The 21859-nt window shown below is 45.7% G+C and overlaps 2 protein-coding genes across 3 annotated transcripts; one reads left to right on the forward strand and one right to left on the reverse strand.

Annotated features, from left to right (window-relative positions):
- NUP62CL (nucleoporin 62 C-terminal like) lies at window positions 1-8967 on the reverse strand. Its single transcript, XM_030448836.1, has 12 exons — window positions 8524-8967; window positions 7291-7685; window positions 6344-6424; window positions 5657-5785; window positions 4421-4516; window positions 3719-3824; window positions 3459-3603; window positions 3046-3095; window positions 2793-2927; window positions 2130-2241; window positions 1235-1301; window positions 1-224 (listed from the first exon to the last, which is right to left on the reverse strand). The coding sequence occupies exons 1-12, from the start codon at window positions 8805-8807 to the stop codon at window positions 133-135; spliced, it is 1692 nt and encodes a 563-aa protein (XP_030304696.1). The 5' UTR covers window positions 8808-8967; the 3' UTR covers window positions 1-132.
- A 444-nt stretch (window positions 8968-9411) lies between these two features.
- PIH1D3 (PIH1 domain containing 3) lies at window positions 9412-21642 on the forward strand. 2 transcript variants are annotated; one of them, XM_030448847.1, is made up of 7 exons: window positions 9412-9488; window positions 9699-9806; window positions 10861-10924; window positions 12338-12446; window positions 14475-14571; window positions 16041-16126; window positions 21555-21642. In XM_030448847.1, exons 2-7 carry the CDS (start codon window positions 9720-9722, stop codon window positions 21571-21573), a joined length of 462 nt encoding a protein of 153 aa, XP_030304707.1. In that variant the 5' UTR covers window positions 9412-9488; window positions 9699-9719; the 3' UTR covers window positions 21574-21642. The 2 variants fall into 2 exon arrangements, with proteins under 2 accessions (XP_030304707.1, XP_030304708.1); XM_030448848.1 differs by lacking the exons at window positions 16041-16126; window positions 21555-21642 and adding an exon at window positions 15086-15151.
- The last annotated feature ends 217 nt before the right edge of the window (window positions 21643-21859 follow it).

Below are 21859 nucleotides of genomic sequence, written 5' to 3' on the forward strand. Positions count from 1 at the left end.
TGGCTTTGGAACAAACAGCAGATTTTATTGCAAGAAAAGAAACAAACTCCGATTGTTATTTGAGACCTAGATCCCCAAGAACCTCTAATTACTGTGGAGATTTCAGGTTAATCCTTCTAACTTGGGAGTCCCTCAATCAAATGTGATCCGAAAGCTGCGCTCTTGCTCCTTGCGGCGGCTCTCACAAACTTTGGTCACCTCTTCTACCTTTCTCTGCAGCACAGCTGTGGGAGAAACAAGCAATTCTTCTTACAACCACCCCAAAACACAACCCTGCACAGCTTAGCCCGCAGAAGCAGAAAGAGTAACATTCAGTCATTCAGATTTGACACCACACAAAGGAGGAATACCCAGCACACAGCACTGATAATCCTCCAGGGCAAAGAAAATTGTCTGAAAAGTACTGAGGCACCTGGGGACTGGCAGGCATAAGCAGATGAAACCTGGGACAGGTTGTGGGCCATGGTGCTGTGGGCCATGGTGCTGTGGGCCATGGTGCTGTGGGCCATGGTGCTGTGGGCCATGGTGCTGTGGGCCATGGTGCTGTGGGCCATGGTGCTGTGGGCCATGCCCGTTTGTGGCAGGTTCAGGTGCACTGCATCAGAGCTGAGCAAACCTTCCCTGAAAAGGAACCACAAGCTGCTGCTTTGCAGCTCCAGAAAAGCCCATTTATTGCTTTAAAAAGCAGTTTTCCCCAACTTTCACAGCCCTGCAGCTAGTCAGGCCAATCTAGTGGTGATGAGAGGAGCACTGCTTTATGCTGCCATGCCCCCACGTGTGGCTAACATCAGCTATTGCTCCTGTGCTTGCAGGTAAACACATCCTGCCCAGTTGGACCTGGATTTGGCTTTCCCCTTGGGGGCTGAAAGAGGGGAATGACAGCATTAAACACACACTTTCACCAGTTTTCCTATTCCAAAGGGAAATCCCTTTAGAAGTTGAAATATTTAACCTTAGTTTGACAGAACAAAGCATAAAGTTTAAGTCCTGAGCTTTGCACTGATATGTTTCAAGCAGGACTTCATTTTGTAAACCATTGGCAGTTCCAAGAAACCACTTCTCAGCAGAGGCCTTTGATGCACATCAGAAGAATTCAAGCACAGAAGGGATGGAATCATTGAAAGGGAAGAGAAGATTGCTCAGGGAGCTTCAGGAATTTATGGTCAAAATGCACTTGCACACATGCTACATGCTGTCTATTTACATTCCAAAAAAGCTACAAGGTGACTCTCACCTGAGTTTTGGTCAATCCACTGCAATGAATCCATGTGTGCATTCAAAATTTTACAGATTTGCTGAAGCTGTGTGGGAAAAGAAGGTGCAAGTCATTGGTTACAGTCCATAAAAAGCAAAGGCAGTAAAAGACAGCCTGCATGTGCCTGCTTTTGGAATACAATGCAAATAAATTTCTCCTTTCTACAGCTCCAGTAACATGGCAGCCACTTTCCCAAGGAAGTCTGGGCAGCAACTGTCCTGTTTTGCTTCTCTTTACCATTAAGGAAAAAGACTGGTGGAAAGTACACACCTGTGGCTCAGGCTTAGTCAGTTCAGACCTAGGAATCAATCATCTTACACTTGAGATGGCAAAAGTAAAAATGGAATGTGAGAAAAATCTCAGCCTGAGACACTGAAGGGAAATTTTTACTGACAAAAAGCTTGTCATAAAAGCCACAAGGAACACCAAGATCAGTTTAATACATATCAGCAAGAGCTGGCAATTCAGATCTTGTTTTCAGGGGGAAGGAAAAGTAATATAAAAGAAACTCAGCAGCTACAGAGGGCATTCTGAACAAAATTTAGATTTGCCACAAGAATGATCCAAGCTGTGCAGCAGCTAGATCAGCACTAAGAAATGCCTCTGAGACAAGCTGTAATCTAGGCAAAAATTAGACAACCAAATAACCAGAGCAAGACACTTGTACAACTATTAACAGAACTGCAGTCAGCCTGGCCTGCATGGTGCTATAGAGCAAGTTTTAATAGAAAAGAAACAACCAAAAGAAAAAGCCAAAAAGCCCTTCCCCAGGCTGAAACTGCACATGGCAGAGTATCCAGGAGTGGACAAAGAGTTAAAAAAAACATCCTTTGTCTCTTACCAATGTATAAAAAAAAAAAAAGCTTTGATTTACCGGGTCACTTGTGTCTGCTGGGCCTCTTGATGTGTTCAAGTGCTCAGTGATGTCCTTCAGATCCTGTGCCATACGCTTCAACTGAGCATCAATGTTTTCAGCCAGTTTATAGCTGCAAAAGGCAGGGGAAACAAGGTCAGAATATTTGAAGGGAACTTCAGAAAATGGGTTACGAATCACACAAACTTCAGGCAAAACCTCCATGCCTTCCAAGCAAGGCTGGCAGATACATGGGAACAGCAGCACCAGCAGCATCCAGTCACACAGATGAAGTAACTCCTAGCCTCTTCCTCTCTTGATACACAGGGATAGAGAAGCAGGAGTGTTTGAGGGCTTTCTGTAAGGTTTTGTCAGAACTGAAGGAACCAGCTAGCCCAGATTCTGCCAAGATTCATCTCTCTTCAACCAGACAAACACTTATTTTAATTACCCTGCTACAATTCAGCACTTAAGGCTTACAATGAGGCATGGGCCACACACAGTGTTCTGTTCTCATCACTTTGATCACTAAATAGTCACTAATTTTCAGGGATTATGCCAAATTTAGTAACCTTTTCCTAGAGTATTTGGCAAAAGCCAATGAATGATAGATCAATGCATTCATCCCAGCTCTACTTCTTGCTCACTGATCATGACATTAGTCTGCTCAGAGTTTTGTCTTACGTCCTCTCCCGTTCTTCATCTGCATGCTGTAAGTAGATAGTCCCACTCTGTTCTTTCACAGACTCCTCCAGAGGAGTCAACAAATCTTCAAGCTCTTTCTGCTGTGACAGAATGAAGTCTAGTTCCTGATCCAGTCTGTAAAGAGAAAACATTAACCACTCAGCTGAGAGGCTATACACGTTCTATATCTGCCATACCACAATGCAAGATTTGCTTCTTTTTTGCATCTCTTCAAGTCTTCATAGTTTCATACCTCTTCTGATCAAGCTTCACTTTCTCTACTTCTCTGTGTAATGAAGTAATCTGCAAACAGAAGACAATCCAAATACAAAAACTCAGGTCAAGTGTGGTGCAGCTGAGAGAGCTAGCACCATACAAATGCCTACTAGAAACAAAAAACTAGACCAAAAACTGAATGAGGGGAGTTTGGCTTTGGAAGCTCCACCCCAACACAATTTACTAACATAAACCCATGGAAAAGATGCCCAAGCTTCAGCACCTATGGACCAGAACACACACACAGCAAGTCTTGCACCCAGATATAACTGATTCACACCCATTTTTTTTACAAGCAGGAAGTCCCACTAGATGGCTTGCTGCATCTGCAACACTTAACACCTCTAAGGATCTCAGCAAGCACAACCAGGTTACTGAATGTCACCTGACCTTCTCTCCATTCTCTATCAGTGTCTGATCCCAGGCATTAACTTGTGTAGCTTGATGGAGAAAGTGCTTCTCTTGGTCTTCCAGTTCCAGACTCCACTTGTTTATCAAGCTCTCCAGCTGGGCATAAGTCATCACTGGAGGGGTGCTAAGAGGAAGTGCCAGACAGTACAGAACTCAGGAACAACAACCAAAACAAATACAACAACACACATTTCCACCAGCACTAATATTCTCTCTTGCCCCAGTCAGGAAATACTCACGTGGTGGTGGTTGTAGTTACAGTAGCTGTAGAAGTCCCAGCTCCAATGGCACCAGTCGTAGTTAATGGCTTAAGATTCAAAGCAAAGCCAGAGGTCAAAGTTGTGCCTGAAAGAAGAGATTCAAGTCAAGCAGCAGAAGAGATCTGCTATCTAACAAATAGAGAAAAGGTCCAATATACACTTCTAAGCACAATCAAATAAGTCCCCTTAACAAAAAGTAAGTCCCACATCTCTCAAGAAGGAAGCACATCTTGACACAAAAGTAGTGTACTCTAAGTGCCCTACTTATAGCTCTAGTAAAATGAGGAAACATCAGCTTGCACTCAACCTGGGCATTATGTAGCAGAAACACAGCAGTAGTTCACACCCCCTCAACCTTCTCATGTTTTAGCATCAAACCTAGTAACCACCAGCACACCCAGCTCATCTGCACCTTTGCATGAGATTTCTGTGTTTTTAGAAATATACAAAAATTTATCAGATGGTACTGTCAGACAGGCACATGGCACTTCTAGGCACTGAGCTCAAATTCTGCTCAGCCGCTCCAGAAACAAGCTTTAGACAGCATCCAAATTACTACACTGAAAACTGACTGGTAACTGTGTACAGGAAAAGATATTCAGTCTTGAATCCCAACACTGCAGCAGCAAATTCTACTGCAGGCCTCCCCTTCTTCAGCTGCTTCCAGCATCTGTTTCTTACTTGTGGCAGTGCTTGTGGCAGCAGCAGTTGTTCCAGGAACTTTTAATCCAAACCCAAGAGTTCCAAGACTGGCTGTCCCAGTGGAAGGGGCACCAACTGTAAACAGAAGACAACAGTAAGATTTTGTATAACCCATTAAATACAGCAGCCCTTTGAAAAGCTCTGCCCAGCCTGCTCGCTCATCTCCATCTGGTCTCTTTACTTGTATTAACCAGGGCCACTCTTTAGGTGAACAATCATCCAGACACCACAGGAAAAGAGGCTGAAGCTATAAACACAGCCAGAATGCTCCGTGGTTCTTCCAGGAGCCTTTATCAACCCAGGTGCCAAGCTTCTCTCACTTTACCTCTCTTTACCTCTTTTGAATTATCTAACATTTAACCACCATCAAATGCTAGAATAAGCAATGGGCACAGGCCAGAAATGCAATCTCTGCACCATTGGACTTGCTAAAGCAACACAGTTGCAGGAAGCAACACACTACAGGAAACACACTGGGCACATTTCAGTTGCCTGGAAACATCTCACCTATTATCAACCAAGAGTGAGTTTTCAGACATCCCCAAAAACACAGAAGCCCCCTTAGTTTAAAAGCATTCTTAAACACCAAGATTAAGGGTCAGCTTTGGACCTGGAGTAGCAACCCAAGAATTGCAGAGCTACTAAAAATATCAGTTGTTAGGCTGCAATTTGTAGGTGCCACTTTGAACGTAATCAGTGTGGCTTTACCATAAAATTTGAAGGTCCTTGGGAAATTTCAGAGGTAGGTATAAGACAGCATCACGTATGGAATGGTTGTATTAACACCGATAAACACTGACACTTACTGTGGCTGGTCACCTTAATCAAAAGAAACTAAAGCATTAGTGTTTCTTTGCAGGCTGAGGAAGAGATGTTAGGACTCTAAAAACCTGGGCTACTGCCTTAAAGCTATCAGCCAGCAGACACCATTTCCTGCCACACAAATAATTTTGCAAGAAGAAACTTGCCAGTAATTACCAGAGGAACTCACAAACATACAGATGCATGAATACTTGTTTTTAGCATGCTACATCTCCCCTGTCACAGGCTGCTGTCCTTAAAGAAGTGCCAACAGCTATTACTGCAAGAGTCAAAGGCAGATTTAACCAGACTCAAGGCACTGATGTCTGGAAGACAGCAGCTAAATCATCACTAGAAAGCTCAGCTGTGGATGAAAAGGAAATTAAAAAAAACACCTAGGATATTGTGTCTTACGTGAGAGGCCCGTGGTGGTGGATGGTGTTGATGCTGAAGAACTCACTATAGCTGAAAGCAGGGGAGGTCCCGTGGAACCAAGAATGGAAGTTGTGGTTGTGGCAGCAGTTGTAGCAGCTGTGGATGTTACTACAAACAGAGAAAGCAACCACCTTGTACAACCAAACCACAACAAGTTCTAACCCATTTCAGAAGATTCATGCTGAGAACACACTACAGATTTGCCTATCCACACCATTTCCTCATATCCTACCTCTCCTCTCTCTCTTTCCCAATGTACCCTTTAAACTCGGGGCTCCCTTCCACTGTGCTCCAGCAATAAGTACTCCTCAGAACTTGGCACATGGGATGCAACAGAATATACTGGATATGAAGTTCTATGGCAGCATAAACTGTCCCAAGTTACAGATGCCATTGAAAATTCATGGTAACAAACACTTCCAGCCCACTCCCAGACTCCAGTTTAGCAGAACACTCGCAGAAGGGCAGCAAACTCACCGAGTCTTGAGTTATTATTTCAAGTTAATTATTTCAATTTTCATGCTGGGAGTCTTACACCAGACCACCCAACCAGGATGAAGAGGCTGATGAAGCATTCTACAAGCAGCTCAGAGAACTTATATAAGTCCTGGGTAATTATTTCCATAATAATTCAATGATGATCTATTTCCCCAAATAATTTCCTACCTCCAAGCTTGGTACCAAAGGACAGAGCAGGTCCCTGGCTGGTACTGGTGGTCGGAGTTGCCGTGGGTACACCAGTGGCTGCTGTTGAAGGCAAAGACCCAAAGTTCAGACCCAACACAAGCAACATAAATAAAAGGAACACAGAGATGCAGAAATTTCTGCTCATCACAGCAGTGATGTCAAGTTAGAAGCCATAAGAGCATAAGGAAAACATTAACATTTGAGATAATAAATACTTTTCAGTATCCAGGAAATGAACAGGGCCAACAGGCTCCATACCTACAAAAAAATTCTAGGATTCTACCACAGATGAACATCACCCTCACCCCAGAGCTGATGACCTTCCCTCCAAGGCCTGCACTGGCACCAACAAGACTACCAAAAGCTGCAAAATCAACTTTTGCCAGGCTCTGCAGGAGTGGGAAGGTTCCTGCCACTGAGAAGGTAAACAGGGGTTTATCACAAAAACCAGACAGATTAAGGTGCTGTCCTCAGAAACTTCCACAAGCACATGCTTTGCTGGACCAGACTGGCCCAGACAAGAGGCAGACTCCCCAGCCCACCTAAGCACATGTTCAAACTCTAGCAACTACTGTCATATGAAGAAACAAACAGATTCAGACACACCTGCTGGGATCCTAATATATAGGGGCTTCTGTCTGTACTTCCTTCTGGCCTTGAGAAAACAATCAATACAAGGTCAGTGACATGTGAGGCTGGAGCCACTGGCTTCCCAATAAAAATAGTGTGCCAAGGGCTAAGCAGAAATGTTACTCATCTCTGAAGACCCTGGATAAGCATATCAGAAAAGCCACTGATTCCACCCAATTGCTTCCCCTCACACCAGCAGAAACAGGAGGGCTGCAGAACCTCCACATCATCCCCAGCTGTCCTCTGTGCTGTCAGGCTTCCTGACTACAGCTGACACTTGAAGCCCAGGCACTCACCTGCAGGCTGCCCCCCAAGGCTGAAGGGGGTTGTTGACTGGGTTGCAGCTCCTAAGGTGGCAGCAGTGGTGGCAGCAGCTGCAGGTGCTGCTGCAAAGGTCAACCCTGTGGGTGCTGCTTGCAGGCCTGCAGTGCCAACATTGAAGATGGTTGTTCCAGCCTGAGTTGTGGTTCCACCAGAAAAAGTGAACCCTCCAGTTGTCCCAGACTGCGTGGTGGTGGTGGTGGCAGTGGTGGTGGTGGTGCCAGCAGATCCAAACACAAAGCCAGAAGGGGCTGCTGCCTGACTTGAGGGCACACTGGTTGGTACGGAGGTGCCAAACCCAAACCCCCCTGTGATTCCAGGAGCTTGAGTTTGAGTGCTGCCTCCGAAGTTTAATTTTGGTGCATTTGCCCTAGAGAAGAAAAGAAGCCAACCTGGTTGAGGCATCAAGTACTTACTGGTTTTCATACAGACCATTTGCTGACAGCAGAAGCTGCTGTTCAAAAAAGCTGTGCACTTGCCCAGATTAATGCTCCAATTTTGACCAAGACTGTATTACAACTCTGGTCACTTGCAGCCCTCTCTTAAGTCTCTTTATACTCTCCCCTCCCCTTCATTATCCCCCCTGCCATCCAGGCACTAGAAGACACCCCCTGCAGCAGGGTAAGTGAAGTTGTTTATTCTCTCTGCTCATAAGTGCTCTTTTTCCTACCTCTACATAACACTACTTTTTTTTTTTCAAGTGACTTTTACTGCCAATCCCCTCTGGAGCTCTCTTCTCACTGCTCCCACCTGGCAACCTTTGATAGAAGAGCAATTCTGAAGAACCACCTCAAGGCTTACAGCCTGCCTTAAAGACACAACAGTTCCCCTGGGATGGGGAAACATCCTGAGCACTCCAGACTCAGATCAGCAAGCACACGGCCTTTGCTTGGATGCAAAGCTTCACCGTTTCTTCATGCAAGCATCAACGCCCCAATTACACACTGAAGGGCGGTCAGCTTATTCTTAATTAACATTTATCTGCAGAAGGCAGCACTGACAAACAGCGGGGCTCACTGAACGCGTTTCCAAACGTGCTCCAGGGCGAGGGAATTCTAAACAACAGTTTCGCCTCCCCCGAGGATCGCTCGCAAAGCACTCCCACAGCAGACCCGAGGACATCCCCCGCTCCTATTCCCCAGCGGCCGGGGCCGCTCAGCAAAGCCAACACCCCCACGCCGGGACCCGCCGACCCCCGGGACTCTCACCCCAGCGAGAACGCGTTCGCTGCCGGCGCCGCCGCGGCCGTGGCCTGGGTCCCGAAGCTGAAGCTCGCCGGCTGCGCGGCACTGCTCGGAGTGCTGAATGAGAAGAGGCCGGCGGGCTGGCTGCTACCGGCAGGCGTCTGAGCCGCGCTCCCGAAGCTGAAGCCCCCGGAGGCGACAGGCGTGGAGAAGGAGAAGCCGCTCGTGGCCGTCGTGGCAGCCGCCTTCGGCGTGCCGAAAGTGAAGCCGCCTCCCGCCGCTCCCGACCCGAAATTGAACTGGCTCATGGCGGCTGCGGCCCGCGGGAAGCAGGACCGCCGCGGTCAGCAGAGGCGGGGAAGGCGGCGGCCCGGTGGCCCAGCGCCCGCGGCTCCCGCTGCCGCCCCGCTCCGCTCCGACACCCGCGACACCGACACGCAGAGAGCGCCGCGCGCGCACAGATGACGCACCAGACCCCGCCCTGTGCCCGCCGCTTCCCGCCCTCAGCGGCTGGTGCCGCCGCCGCACGCGGATTGGCCGGCGGGGCGGCAGGGGGCGGGGCAGCGGCGCCACCGTTGCCGCGGCGACGGGGAACGCGTTCGGAGGCGGCGGGCGGGAGGAGGTTGTGGGCTGTGCGGCGGCACCGGGGCTTTGGGGCGGCAGTGGCAGTGGCAGTGGCAGTGGCAGGGTGGGCTGCCCCGGGGACCGTACTGCGCGGACGCAGCCGCTGTGCCGCCGGAGACCGGGGCGGTGCCGAGGACAAGTTTCCCTCGCGCGCTCTTTTCCTTCGTCCTCGCCTTGGGTCGGGAGCTGGGCTGTTCCAGGCCTCTCAGGAGCAAGGCGTGTGGGCAGAGATTCTGCGTGAAGACCTCTGTCTGCCCCTCAACGTCAGACCTAAGCCAAGGCGTCCTGCTGCCCACCCCCTGGCTGGGAATCCGTGTTGGCATGGGGGCTGCCGGGGCTCACGGTCACTGGGGGCTTCAGCTGGGGTTGCACTGGTGTCTGGGGAGCTATATGGGGAATCCGTGATCCCAGAACAGAGGAAAGGCTGATTACATTCCAGGAGATATCTTTAGATAGCACGCGTGTCACACTTTGACTAAACTTTATCCTTCCAGAACACACAGAATGATTGGGATTTATGGGCAGCACAGAACACATTCTGTTCTTCCTTCATCTCTCACTTGTTTTTCCTGCAGAGGTGAGCAGTGGCTATTCAGATGGACAGTCTGTCCTCAGGCTCTTCTCTGCAGTTCCTTGCCAAACTCCTTCATGGAGCTCAAGAAGAAGATGAGGATGAACACGTGGTGAGTACTTCCTCAGAAATGCTGCTTCTTTAACATGTTGTATCAAACACTCCTTGTTTACCAAGGAGAAGCAAACCTCTCTTTTCCCAAAGTATATAAAAAGAGAATGAAATCCTTTAGAAGGTTTTGAGCTGACAGAAACAGCTAGAAGATACTTTTAGGCTAACCTCCTCTTGAAGAAGACAATAAGTAGCAAGATGCCCCCAGAAAACAAGGAGAGATTTGTGACCCAGCAGTTGTGCCCTAGCAGTAGCAGTGGTAGTGGTATCTGGGATAAAAGGGGTGCATAACCACTGAGGTTTCCTTTCAGTAGGTTGGAGATATGGTCCTTGACTCTCTAGCTACCCTTCAGCTGTTTAGTGCCTGCCTTTTAAAGCTAACATTATTGCTGTGCATCTTTGCAGCAAAAATTCCTCATTTTAAAAGCATTTGTTTACAGCTTGTTAGTAAAACAAATGACACTTTTGGAATGGAAAAATGCTACAGGGGATGTCAACTGAGTCTGAGCCAACCTGGGTAAATTGAAATCTGTATTTTGATTTAATGTAATGCACGTATGAGGCACTTTTGTAAAACCAAGGAATCTTCATGTATAGAAAAATGCCTTGCAGTGACCTACTAGCACTGAATTGATTAGTTATTAGAAAAATTTGTTCATTTGTTGCCTCAAATGATCTCTACTGTCAAAAGGAAGCCAAATGCTGTGGAGGGGTCTTCACACAGCACCCTTTGTTGCCTGCAACATTTTCTTGTCAGGCAGTGTGGAAGTTTTGTCCAAATACCATGGAAACTACTACTCAAAAAGCACATCTCTGTGTTATACTGTTCTGGGAGTCCTCCTTGAACCGAGTGTGCTGAGGTCACTTTCTGCTGGGTGAGAGAGAAAAAAGAGAGAATGTTGAGTGGTTTGGTCATGAAACTGGGGGATGGGACTTTTTGGATTCTAGCAGCAACTTGCTTGTCCCCAGATAACGTTTGTACTTACTGACATTACCGCTTTTATGGAGCTGGGCTCTCTGAAAGATGATTGCAGTTCTGTTTGCCCTTTTTGCAGCCACACCATTCTGTTAGTGCCATGACTCCTGGTAGTATTGGACCACTAAAGAGAGAGACCACTGGTAAGGAGGAGTGTTTGTATTATTTGTATTTGTATTATATATGTGTTTTAGCATTTGGTCCCATGTTAACAGACTGTAGCAGCTGCAGGATGTTATCACTGGTAGAGTAAGAGAGTGGTCAGTGACCTTTGGGACAGAAACAGCATTTCAGGTTTAAATTATGCTGTAAAATTCTTCTTTTACCAAAAGCTCAGCTGCAAAATGTACCAAGAGAAGCTGAAAGAGTGACTCCAGAGCACAGCAGCTTCATGTGGTAAGGATAAAGAGAGGACAGAGCACAGCCTGGTCATGGGCTGAGGGGAATCATGACTGAGCACCAAAAGCTTCACATAAGTTCTTGTGTGGGATTGTTAGTGCAAAGGAAGATGGTCTTTAACAACTCACCTGAATGGATCTTCATGGAGCCTCTTCCTGTGAGGAGGAGGAGCACTGAAGTGTATTATGAAATGCAGTCATACCATATTCCCTCCCAGAATTTCACAGCCCTATTTAGACCACTGGTGGGAAGAAATAGAAGCTTTGTTCAGTGCTGCCCTCAACAAAGAGATGCTTTTCAGTCACTCCTTCCTGCACTAAGGTTTTTTGCCTGGGAACTCCAGACAATTATATGCTTTACCTGACTCCAGGTGTGCTGGCATCATCTAGAAAGAAGAGAACAACTGAGAACAAATATCCCAAGAGTTCCTAAGTTTGTGTTGAAAACCTGTATTGGACTCAGGAAAGAAAAGAAGGACAAGTTTAGTCTTGGCAAAGTTTATGTAAAGCTCTTCCTGGGGCTAATGCTTGGCATTATGGGGCAGCTTAGTTATGAGCTGCAAAAAAGGTCAATAAAGCAGGAAAGGAATTGTGCCAAATAGAATGGGCCAAGTATTTTCGCTTGGGATTCCAACCATAACCAGAGATTCTACCAGCTTACTAGAAAATACGTTTTCCCATGTAGGAAAGGCATAAACCATGGGATTTATTCTTCCTGTGAACCACCATGTGTCTTCAGTACCCTATCTGGGCTGATAATTACTGAGAAAGACTGGATTTCTAGGCAAGGAGGAGGTCCTTTTGTAAATTACTTTTCTCACTGAAATATGTCAAGGGGCTTGGGGAATATTAACATTTTATTCTTCTACACTTTACCCATCCTGAAATGCTAGATATTTTATGCCTGAAAGAAAGGATGATTTCCTTGACATTGAAGCTGGGGAATGGACATTTCAGGCAAAGGAAAAGCAAACATCCTCCCTCTGCAAATTCTCATCGTATCGGAAAATGCTGAAGTGAAGGAGACTGTGATCACTAATTGGAAAGCTTTTAATGCAAGGATTTTTCTAAAGCCTAGAAAAAGCTAAGCTTTCAGCTAACAAGAAGGGACAAGGACATTCCAAAATATGACGGTCTGAATTTTCTTATCACTTACAGGTGCTTCTTGTCAAGGGAAATCTGAAGACAGGAAAACTATTTGGAATACAGAGGAGGTCCCAGAAGGATCTGAATTTGATGATATATGGGACCCTAGAGAAGAGCCAGAGTAAGTGAACAGAGACTGCCTGCAGAGGCTTCACAATGGAAACATGAATTAAACAGCATTGGTGAGACAATGGAACAGGCTGCCCAGGGACACTGTGGAAGCCTCATCCCTGGAAGTGTTCAAGGCCAGGTTGGATGGGGCTTTGAGCAACCCGGGCTGGTGGAAGAGGTCCCTGCCCTTGCAGGGCATTGGAACTAGGTGATCTTTAAGGTCCTTTCCAACAGAAACCATCCTATGATTCTATGATGATCTACTGGATTTGAGTGCAAAAGCTTGTGTCACAGAACAAGGAAGGATGTGTGTCAGTGTTGCATCTAAAGCAACATGTGAGGAGTGGTTTTAACCACTCCCAGTTACCCACTTCTAAGCCTTGTAATTCAATCTTAGCTTGACAAGGCACAACCTAAAAGCTGAGTCCTTTTCCTTGCTCATAGAAAACCGTAACAAAAATGTAGTGAAATGAGGCAATCAAGTGTTGCTAATTACACGGTGGGAGGCGTGAGCTCGTGTTAAGCCCACCTGTGCCCAATTAGGGCTGACCCCAGCTGCACAACAACCCTTTATTGGTTTATTTATAAAGGTTTAAATAAGGTTTATTTATAAAGGGTTTATTGGTCACCCAATCCTGCTCATGTGCAGCTGGGGTCAGCCCTAATTGGGCACAGGTGGGCTTAACACGAGCTCACGCCTCCCACCTCATAATTAGCAACACCTGATTGCCTCATTTCACTACACAAAAACACTCTTGAAAGAGATACAATCAGGCATGGTAGTTGAAGTTTGTAGGGGTCAGAAAGCCTTCAGGGTCAATCCACAAAGCATCCTTTCCATTTCTAATCAGTGTTCTGATGGCATATCCTGCTAAATTCGGGGGCAGGTGGACTGAAGCCCATGAAGTTGCATACTATACCTGCTAGTTTGTAGTGCTTTTCTTAAGCATGAGTGTCAGCATGCATGTAAGTCATGCCCTTCAGGTGCTGTGGAGATTTCAGGTTAAGCCGCCTAACTTGGGAGCCCCTCAATCAAATGTGATCCAAAAGCTGTGCTCTTGCTCCTTGTGGAGGCTCTCACAAACTTCGGTCACCTCTTCTACCTTTCTCTGCAGCACAGCTCTGGGAGAAACAAGTTAATGAAATAAAAAAATGAAATCCAACACTTTGAAACTTACAATATGGAAGATTAATGGGGCATAACCAAAACACTAAACATCTCTCCCTAACGCCGCCAATCTCTGCCCTCTCCCCTCACCTTTTAGAGCAATTCTACATGTACACAGGCAGACTAGAGAAGAAGCAGCTCATCTGTTTACTTGATAGAGCTTTTCTACAGATTTGTCATTGACCTAGGAATTATTACATATGCATATGAAAACTGGAGATGTGAAAAAGTCTTTGCATGCACCCTCTCCAACAGCACAGAGAAAGCCTCACTGCACTTATTTTGCTCAGCTTAGTAAGAGCAATATTGGTTCTAAATATAACCTTTATTTTGTGTCTCCTCCTCCATTAAGTATCAAGAGCAAGGGAGTATGTGTTTCTACAACTTGTTGATGTGGAGGAGTAGAAAATAAATGTTGTCTGAATGCAAAAGAACTAAAATTTGACAAAATAATGTTATGCTTAGACTGCAAGCAAATGTTGAATGACAAAACAGAATAGATGTTGAATAGGACAGAATAAGGAAACAGCGTCCTTTTCATATCCATTTCCCAAGAGTTTGTAGTGTTTGACTAGTTGATTAGTATCATATTCACTTAAGATGTATTTCTTGATCCTGCAAAGGCTGGTGATTGAAATAGAGGCAGCAAAGTGAGTGCCTTGGGAGGTGGAGTGAGTGATTTTATCTTGTTGTGTTTTAGCTAACCCAGTCGTGGGTCTGGACAGAAACCCAGTTTAGGTGGCTTGAAGAAAGACATGAAAAGGATTGACTACACAGTGAGGATGGTTATGGTCCTCTGAGAAATAAATCTCCTTTAGTCTCCTGCTCATTCTCCAGTATGATTAGGCAATTTATTTTTTTTTTCCCCAGGTATCAGATTTTATTCAAACAGCATCTAGGAACAGAGGATATCTTCTTTGGGATGAACAGGAAAGACCCCTCCACAGCATGCTGTGAAGATATGGTGGTGAGAGCTGAACCTGTATCTCATTCTTTCTTTGTACTCTTTCTCTTTTTCAACCTTGCCACCTTCTTGGGGGACAGAATGTAAATACCAAACCATATTGCTGCCTTTGGCCTGCTGTAGGAGTCTTCCAGTTCACTCCAAGCTTCAAAGTTAAAATTCAGTTATTTTTCTATTGGCACAAGAGTTAATTTTTAATTGTGTAGTAATCCTGCTTACAGGTACCAGCACAAAAGCAGTTTACAAGAAGTACAGAAAGCAAGGACTACTTTTTCAGAAGCTGAAGCATACCTAATTTAAATACAAACTTGAGCTTGTGACATGAGGAACCTGAGTCTCTCACACTGCTGCACTGCTTTTTGTAAACACCTTTTCTGTAAAGAAGTTTTTCCTGACATCCAATCTAGATGAAACAGGAATGCCCTGGGGGACACCACTTGTGACAGGCTGCCAGCTGGATTTAACTCCATTGATCACAACTCTCTGGGCCCTGATATTCGATTGCTTTTTAACCCAGCAATGCACGTGCCTATCCAAGCCATGAGCACCCAATTTCTCTAGGAGAATGGTGTGGGAAACTGTGAAACGCCTCACTAAAGTCAAGACAGACAATATCCACAGCCTTTCCATAATCCAGTAAGCATGCCACCTTGTCATAAAAGTAATCAGATTTCATAGAATCAGAGCATCATAGAATGGCTAGTGTTGGCAGGGACTTTAAAGATCATCTAGTTCCAGCCTTCCTGCACTGATAGGGACATCTTCCACTAGATCAGGCTGCTCATGGTCCCATCCAGCTTTGCACTGAACACTTCCAGCCACAATTTCCTTGGGCAACCTGTTCCAGTGTCTCACCACCCTCACAGGAAAGAATTTTTTCCTAATGTCTAACCTAAATCTCCCCTCTTCAAGTTTGTAACCATTTTCCCTTGTCCTGTCATCACACACCCCTGTAAAAAGCCCTACCCCATCTTTCTTGGAGCCCCTTCAGATATTGGAAGGTTCCTCTGAGGTCACCTGGGAGCTTCCTCTTCTCCAGGCTGCACAACCCCAACTTCCTCAGCCTGGCTTCATAGGGGAGGTGCTCCAGCCCTCTGATCATTTTAGTGCCTTTCCTCTGGACACGTTCAAGGAGCTCTGTGTCCTTCTTATGTTGAGGACTCCAGACCTGTACACAATTCTCCAGGTGGGGTCTCACAAGAACAGAGTAGAGCTTGGAATAGTCAAGGCCAGGGGGGTTTGCTGGATGTAGAATACCTGTCAAGTACATTATCAGCTCAGGATTTTGAACAGTATAATACTTGAATAGTTGCAAGCAATGATTATCACTGTCATATTTTCCTTGATACAAAATTACCTGCTCAAAATGTTGCTCTTAAATACAAGTGTCAAAATATTAATGAAGACAAGACTTTTTATGGCTTGTAGGGCTACATATCTAATCTCAGCTTTACCTATTACTATCACTACAGATTAAAATCAAGCTGCCAGAGACAAAGTACTCAGAAATTACATTAGATATCCAGGACACGGTTCTTGACCTTCGAACTCCCCAAAAGTAAGTGAAACAAAATTTATAGAAGTACAGTTAATACCTTCTTTGAAAGGAGGTTTAGCAAAGCTTCCAACTGATTGTTGTGTGGAAAGCAAAGATGAAGTTCAGATAGATACAGACAAAACCAAACATAATCCATCCATAGATGTATAGTGTAGTAGTTTTGAATCTGTGATACTGTTCAAGCAAAAATAGCTTTCAGATGGATTTTCATAGAATCATTAAATGCTAGGTCGGAAGGGACCTCAAGGATCATCTGGCCCAACCTTTCTCATATTATTGTTTGTATGATATGTCTCAGCACCCTGTCAAGCTGAGCCTTGAAGATTTCCAAAGTGGGGGAATCCACCACTATCCCTGGGAGACCATTCCAATGTTTGGAACATTCCAATGTTTGACTGATTTTGGCTACTTAAACAGCACTGTGAAAAGGCAAGAACAGTGGAGAGAGCCCTCGGTCCATCATTGGAAACTGTTATCATAGCCAATGAAATTAATAGTGTTGGAAATATTCATGGCCTGTATAGCTGTGCACCAGGAATCCCACAACCTGTCATGAGAGTAAGATAGACTGAAAGGACATTCCTTTTGTTCACAAATTGCAAGTGTAACTTTCAATATCAAGTCAACTGCTCACCCAACCCGAGACCTTGAAATTCAGTGTCCTTTTGTACAGGAAGCTGCTGCTGCACCTCCCCTACCATGTAGATGGCAAGAATGGTAAAGCTCATTTTTTCTCTGAAGAGGAGACATTGGAAGTCACCTTGAGACTATCAAGGAAGTTTGATTTCATAAATTCTGTCTGATGCATTGAGAAACAGAGAAAGTTTGCAAGAAATAATCTCTTAGTTTGAAGTCTTCTTGAAGCCTAACTGGTCATGAAATAGATTTCATATCCCTGGAGAAATGTAATGAGTCAGGAGTAACATAGCATCCGTATGTGCTATAAGCTAAGGCTGTCCAGCTCTTGCAGTGCTCTTGTTAATGTGCTCTGTGAATCAGAAAACAGATTACAATTCTGTTAGCCAGGGAAAGTCTTTTTTGTGGTTCTGGCTGATGAACAGAAGCACAATGAGTCTGTGGCAGATGAGTCTGGTGCTTGGTTACCCTTGCAAGACTTGGAAGTGGTAATATTCTTGCTTGGCCTCCAGTGCTGGGACTGGGGACAGTTCAGAATCTCCTTGGCTACTTCTTGATGAGACAATTGAAGCTTTGCAGAGATCCATATGCACATCTGAGGCTCCTTTACACCAGCTGCAGTTGGATTGTTGAACAACTCAATTTTCTTTGAACAGTTTTTGACAACGTATGGTTCAGTGTCACCTGTTCACATGCTGTCCTTCCAGATATTTTCCTGTTCCTTCTTGATTAATAAAAGAATGTTTTCTGATTAACATTTCACTTGCTTTTCACTTTGCTTTCTCTATATTATGTCCCCAGAGACTTTATAAATATGAAATAAGAGGAACTTCACAAAACAAAGCATCACTTCAAGGGCTGATTGGTGCAAAAGCTTTTCTTCAGCCTTCAGATCCAATCTAGAGCTACAGATATGGGTAACCAAACTGTGTCTCTTAATAGCTACTGAGCAAATACATTCATTTAACATTGTTAATCATGCACAAAACACATGTATTTGGTCAATGATCAAAGTGGAGAGGACAAACAGAGCCTTGCATGTTGAACTTGAGGAACATATAAACCAGAAGCTTGTAATCACTTTAAAAACACAATTACTTGGGTCCTGCATTCTTCTGGTGAAGAAGCAGAGGAAAATAATTGATTGGCTAGGTTGTAGGAAGTATTCATGCAGCTAAAGGTATGGCAGACTGTAATATGGTGAGTTCTCCATGAAAGATTGAAGACACTGACAATGAGTATATTTTTTTGGTTTTTAAGAACTTTCAAAATTTACATTATATTTGTAATATACTACTATAATTCCATGACAAATTAGACTGATGCCTACGTTTCAACCACTTCCCTTGAAAGTAAATCAATTGCTTGGGTCAGAATAACACTACCCAGCCTCTGCTTGAGTGTTAATGCACTGGAAAGCTGGTTTCTCAGTTATCATACATCACAAGCTATCAGAGATGCTGACAACACTAAGCAGCTACTCCAGTTTCTATTTCTGAAGTTTCCCTAAATTGTATCTGAATGTCTGTTATTCCTACTCTACAAAGCTCCCTCAGATGCCTAGCTGCTGAGGAGTCCTGGTTTTACTGTTGCAGCAGGGGGAGCATAATCTCCATTCACTGATTTATTAGTGCTGAAATGGGCTACATACCACTGCCTTTAGTTACTGGCTTGATGAGGCTGGTTTTGCCTCTTACAGTGAACACTTTAGACGTCCTTGCTCCCAAACAATGACAGCACTTACCATCACTTATCTTCTGAATCAGAGTTTATATTTAGGTGGTGTCTTCCATTCATTCTGCTTCTCAACACCTGCATGGAGAAAAGCCATGCAACCCTGCTGCTCACAGAAGGGTTTGAAAATTCCCTCCAGCCCTGCTACTGCAGGTGAGTTGGGAGGCAAGGGGAATGTCACGTCCCATAGCATTCATGTTGAACTGGGTTACAACTTTTCCTTTGCTTTCTGCATTATTCTAGAGTGAAAAAATCTCCCAGGTACATACCAAGTCACTCATGCACACACAGCCACCGGGCAGAGGAGAGAGCAGCTGAGAGTCCCCCTCACTATGTGAGTGTGAGAGCAGCTCTGCATCTCTTTCATGGGGGTAAAAGGCAGAGCTCTGCAAGGGGAGAAAGTGTCTCCTCATGATCCCAAAGAGCTGTAGACTTCCTCTGAAAATGAGTGCTGTAAGCCAGGAAACGGTATTGTTTGCCCAGAAATCACTATTCCTTGGATCTAACACCACTTTACATGCAGCCACAGGAATTGCTGCAACAAGTTGTATTCCTCACACACAGGCTCTGCCACCAACAGCATGGCAGAAATTGAAGCAGCAGGCAGGGAAATTGTCCTTCCTGTTTACCCCCTCCCAACAGACACCACTTTGGGAGAGCTGAGCAGAGAGGCACTTTTTGGAGCACAAAACAAGACACAGCACTATTGTCCCCAGTCACTCCTTTGACACTGAGTGACTTGCATCTAGCAGAGAGGATGCTTTACCCCTTGGCAAGCCCAGCCATGGTGCATCATGTTGAAGATAGTAGGGGACTTGAGGCCATTTCACACTATTTCCCATGTGGGGGGAACATCAGGAGAGCATTTGCCTAGAAGATGGCCTACAGCTGACTGCCTGGGATGGCTGTACGGGTCTGCAGAGGGCCACATGCTGTGCTGTGTCCCCGAGTGTGGTCTGTGCAGAATGAGATAATGGTGAGTGGGCCAAGAGCCCCCATCTAATTATTGCTGCTGTATTTATATATGAAGTAGAGGAAGCCAGCAAGAAACACACTCGTTCTGGGAACTCGATGGCCTTGGGTAAACTGAGAGATAGGGCACTCCAGTTAAGTTTTTTCCTTATGCACATAGTTACTATCCTTTCCCCAACCTACCTGGGATGCTGGACCATCTGCAGTGCTCCCCACGGCAGGAGGTGGCAGCAGGGGAGCAGAGGTTGTGCATGAGCAGGAGGAACCTGGTGCAGTACAGGAGGGGTGCAGGGACAGGGACAGACAGGGACAGCAAGGACAGTCTGTCCCGATGCCGGGTGCTTTGTAATACCCCCCTTTTGGCACTAGCCATGCACTGTTCTTTTGACCGGGGTTTCAAAATGCCATTAAAGGATCAGAGTTTTGTTCCAGCCCTGGGTGCTGGCAGCAGGCAGGGGAATGAAATAATTGATTGCTATCTCCCAGCAATGCAAAATAGTTTCAGTGTCAGGCTATTCGCTGCTGTAGCTGGAATACTATCACAATTCATTTGAGCTGCAGCCCCACAAACAGGTGGTTTTACTAATGGCTAATGCAAAATGATGGATGAGCTGTGAGGGGTGCTACTGCTGAGTAAGGAGAAGGCAGTGAGAGGGAGGCAGCAACAGGATGGGACCCAGCAGGCACTGTCCCAGCTGTCCCCCAGCCAGTGTGGGAGCATGGGAGGGAGGCAATGTGCAGGCAGGTTGGGCAAGTGTCTGTGTCCCAGTCCTCTGGGCAGCCATGCAAGAGGTAACATCAGAAATTAGCCCCCTGATTCTTGCCAAGTCTGGCCTACAGATTAAAAAAGAGATGACAAGTCTCTCCGTTCTTCCTGCAGCCCTTCTTAAAAAATTAGATTTATGTAAATGTTTTCAATCAGGAATGCCCTGGGGTTGCCAGCATCCTCAGGTAAATGAAGGTCAAAACTGAATGAGAGAGGGCATGTCAGCAAGAAACATTGAGATGAGTGACCCCAGAGGGGAGCAGCCATGCAGGCAGGGGCTGGAGTGTTTGCAGCACCTCAGCCCAAGCCTCTTGAGGATGGGGAGCCTCCTGCTCGTCCCTCCTTCCCAGGCAGAAGCACATCCCTGTGTTTTGGGCACATTGCTCCTGATTCACAGTGGACTGAGTGGGAGGGGAATGGTTACCATGGTTCCCCTACATTGCTTCGAGGCGAGGCAAGGCAAGAGGATGCCCAATGACAAAGGTTAGACTGAGTCTCACCTCCAAACCATGGCTCCTGCTGAGGATTCAGTTCAGGGCAAGGCTGGTGGCTCAGGGAGGACTTCTGGGAGGACTGGGGCTTGTCAGATCCCTGGTTCAAGTTGCGTGGTGGGAACCATGGTGGGCTATGGGAGCACCTTTCCACACGAAAAGCATCTTCTAGGCCTGCCTGCACATGAACAGATTGACTTTAAATGGCTGCAGATCAAGGAGCCCCTCTGTTATTGATCACCTACTGATTACTCCTGTACTTAGTATTCAGCTGGTAAATAAGATTATAGGGTAAATGTAAAAAGGAAGCAGACAGATTATAAGATTCTGCTCATTTACAAGAAGCTCAAATTTCCCCCCTCCACCTCTCCTCCAGCTTTATTACAAAATACAATAAAATACCCTGTGGACAAGGAGAGGAGCAAGACTCAAAGGCAACTCAAAACAAAAGGGACCTCTGTCTGTTTTAGCATGTCAAGTAATAGAGACAGAGAGATGCTCCCAGCCAAACCTGGCAGCGTTCTGAGAGCAGCGGCTCCATTCCCTCCCTGCTGCCCCTGGGCTGGATCTGCTTGGCCCAGGTCTTCACTTGGGCCAGGAGAGGACTTTGGTGGGAAGAGAGACCCAATTCCAGGTGTTTTTTGTATGAACTCAGCAAAGGCTTTTTGATGGTAAGTACTGGAAGTGCTAGATGGGGAGTTTAGTGAAATAAGATGTTCTCACTGTTTTCAGCCAATCTCTGCAAAAGAGGGGAAAAATAAATGTTTTGCAGCTAAAAATAATGTATTCTTTTCTCTATACTGCTCTGGGCTTCACCTCTGTGCATCAGAGACTGCTACATGCCCTGAGGCACAAGCTAGGACTTTTGGCACTCGTTATTGGTGACGTTGTTGCACAAGTACTCCTCTGCTTGGGACCTGCAGTAGAGCCATCTGTGTGCTTTCTGCACATCCCACAATTTTCACTGCAAGAACTGATGGACCTGATGGCTGCTGCTCTCACAGCCTTTGAGTAACTGGTCTCATGGTGCCCTTTTTCCTGTGTGAAAAGGAGGGAAAAGCCTCTGCTTTCTTCAGGACAAAGACTTCTGCTTATGATCCACAGTCCCAGGGCATCTGTTTATTAGTGTTTGTT

This window comes from Calypte anna, chromosome 4 (assembly GCF_003957555.1).
Source record: "Calypte anna isolate BGI_N300 chromosome 4, bCalAnn1_v1.p, whole genome shotgun sequence".
In the NCBI taxonomy this organism is placed as follows: Eukaryota; Metazoa; Chordata; class Aves; order Apodiformes; family Trochilidae; genus Calypte; species Calypte anna.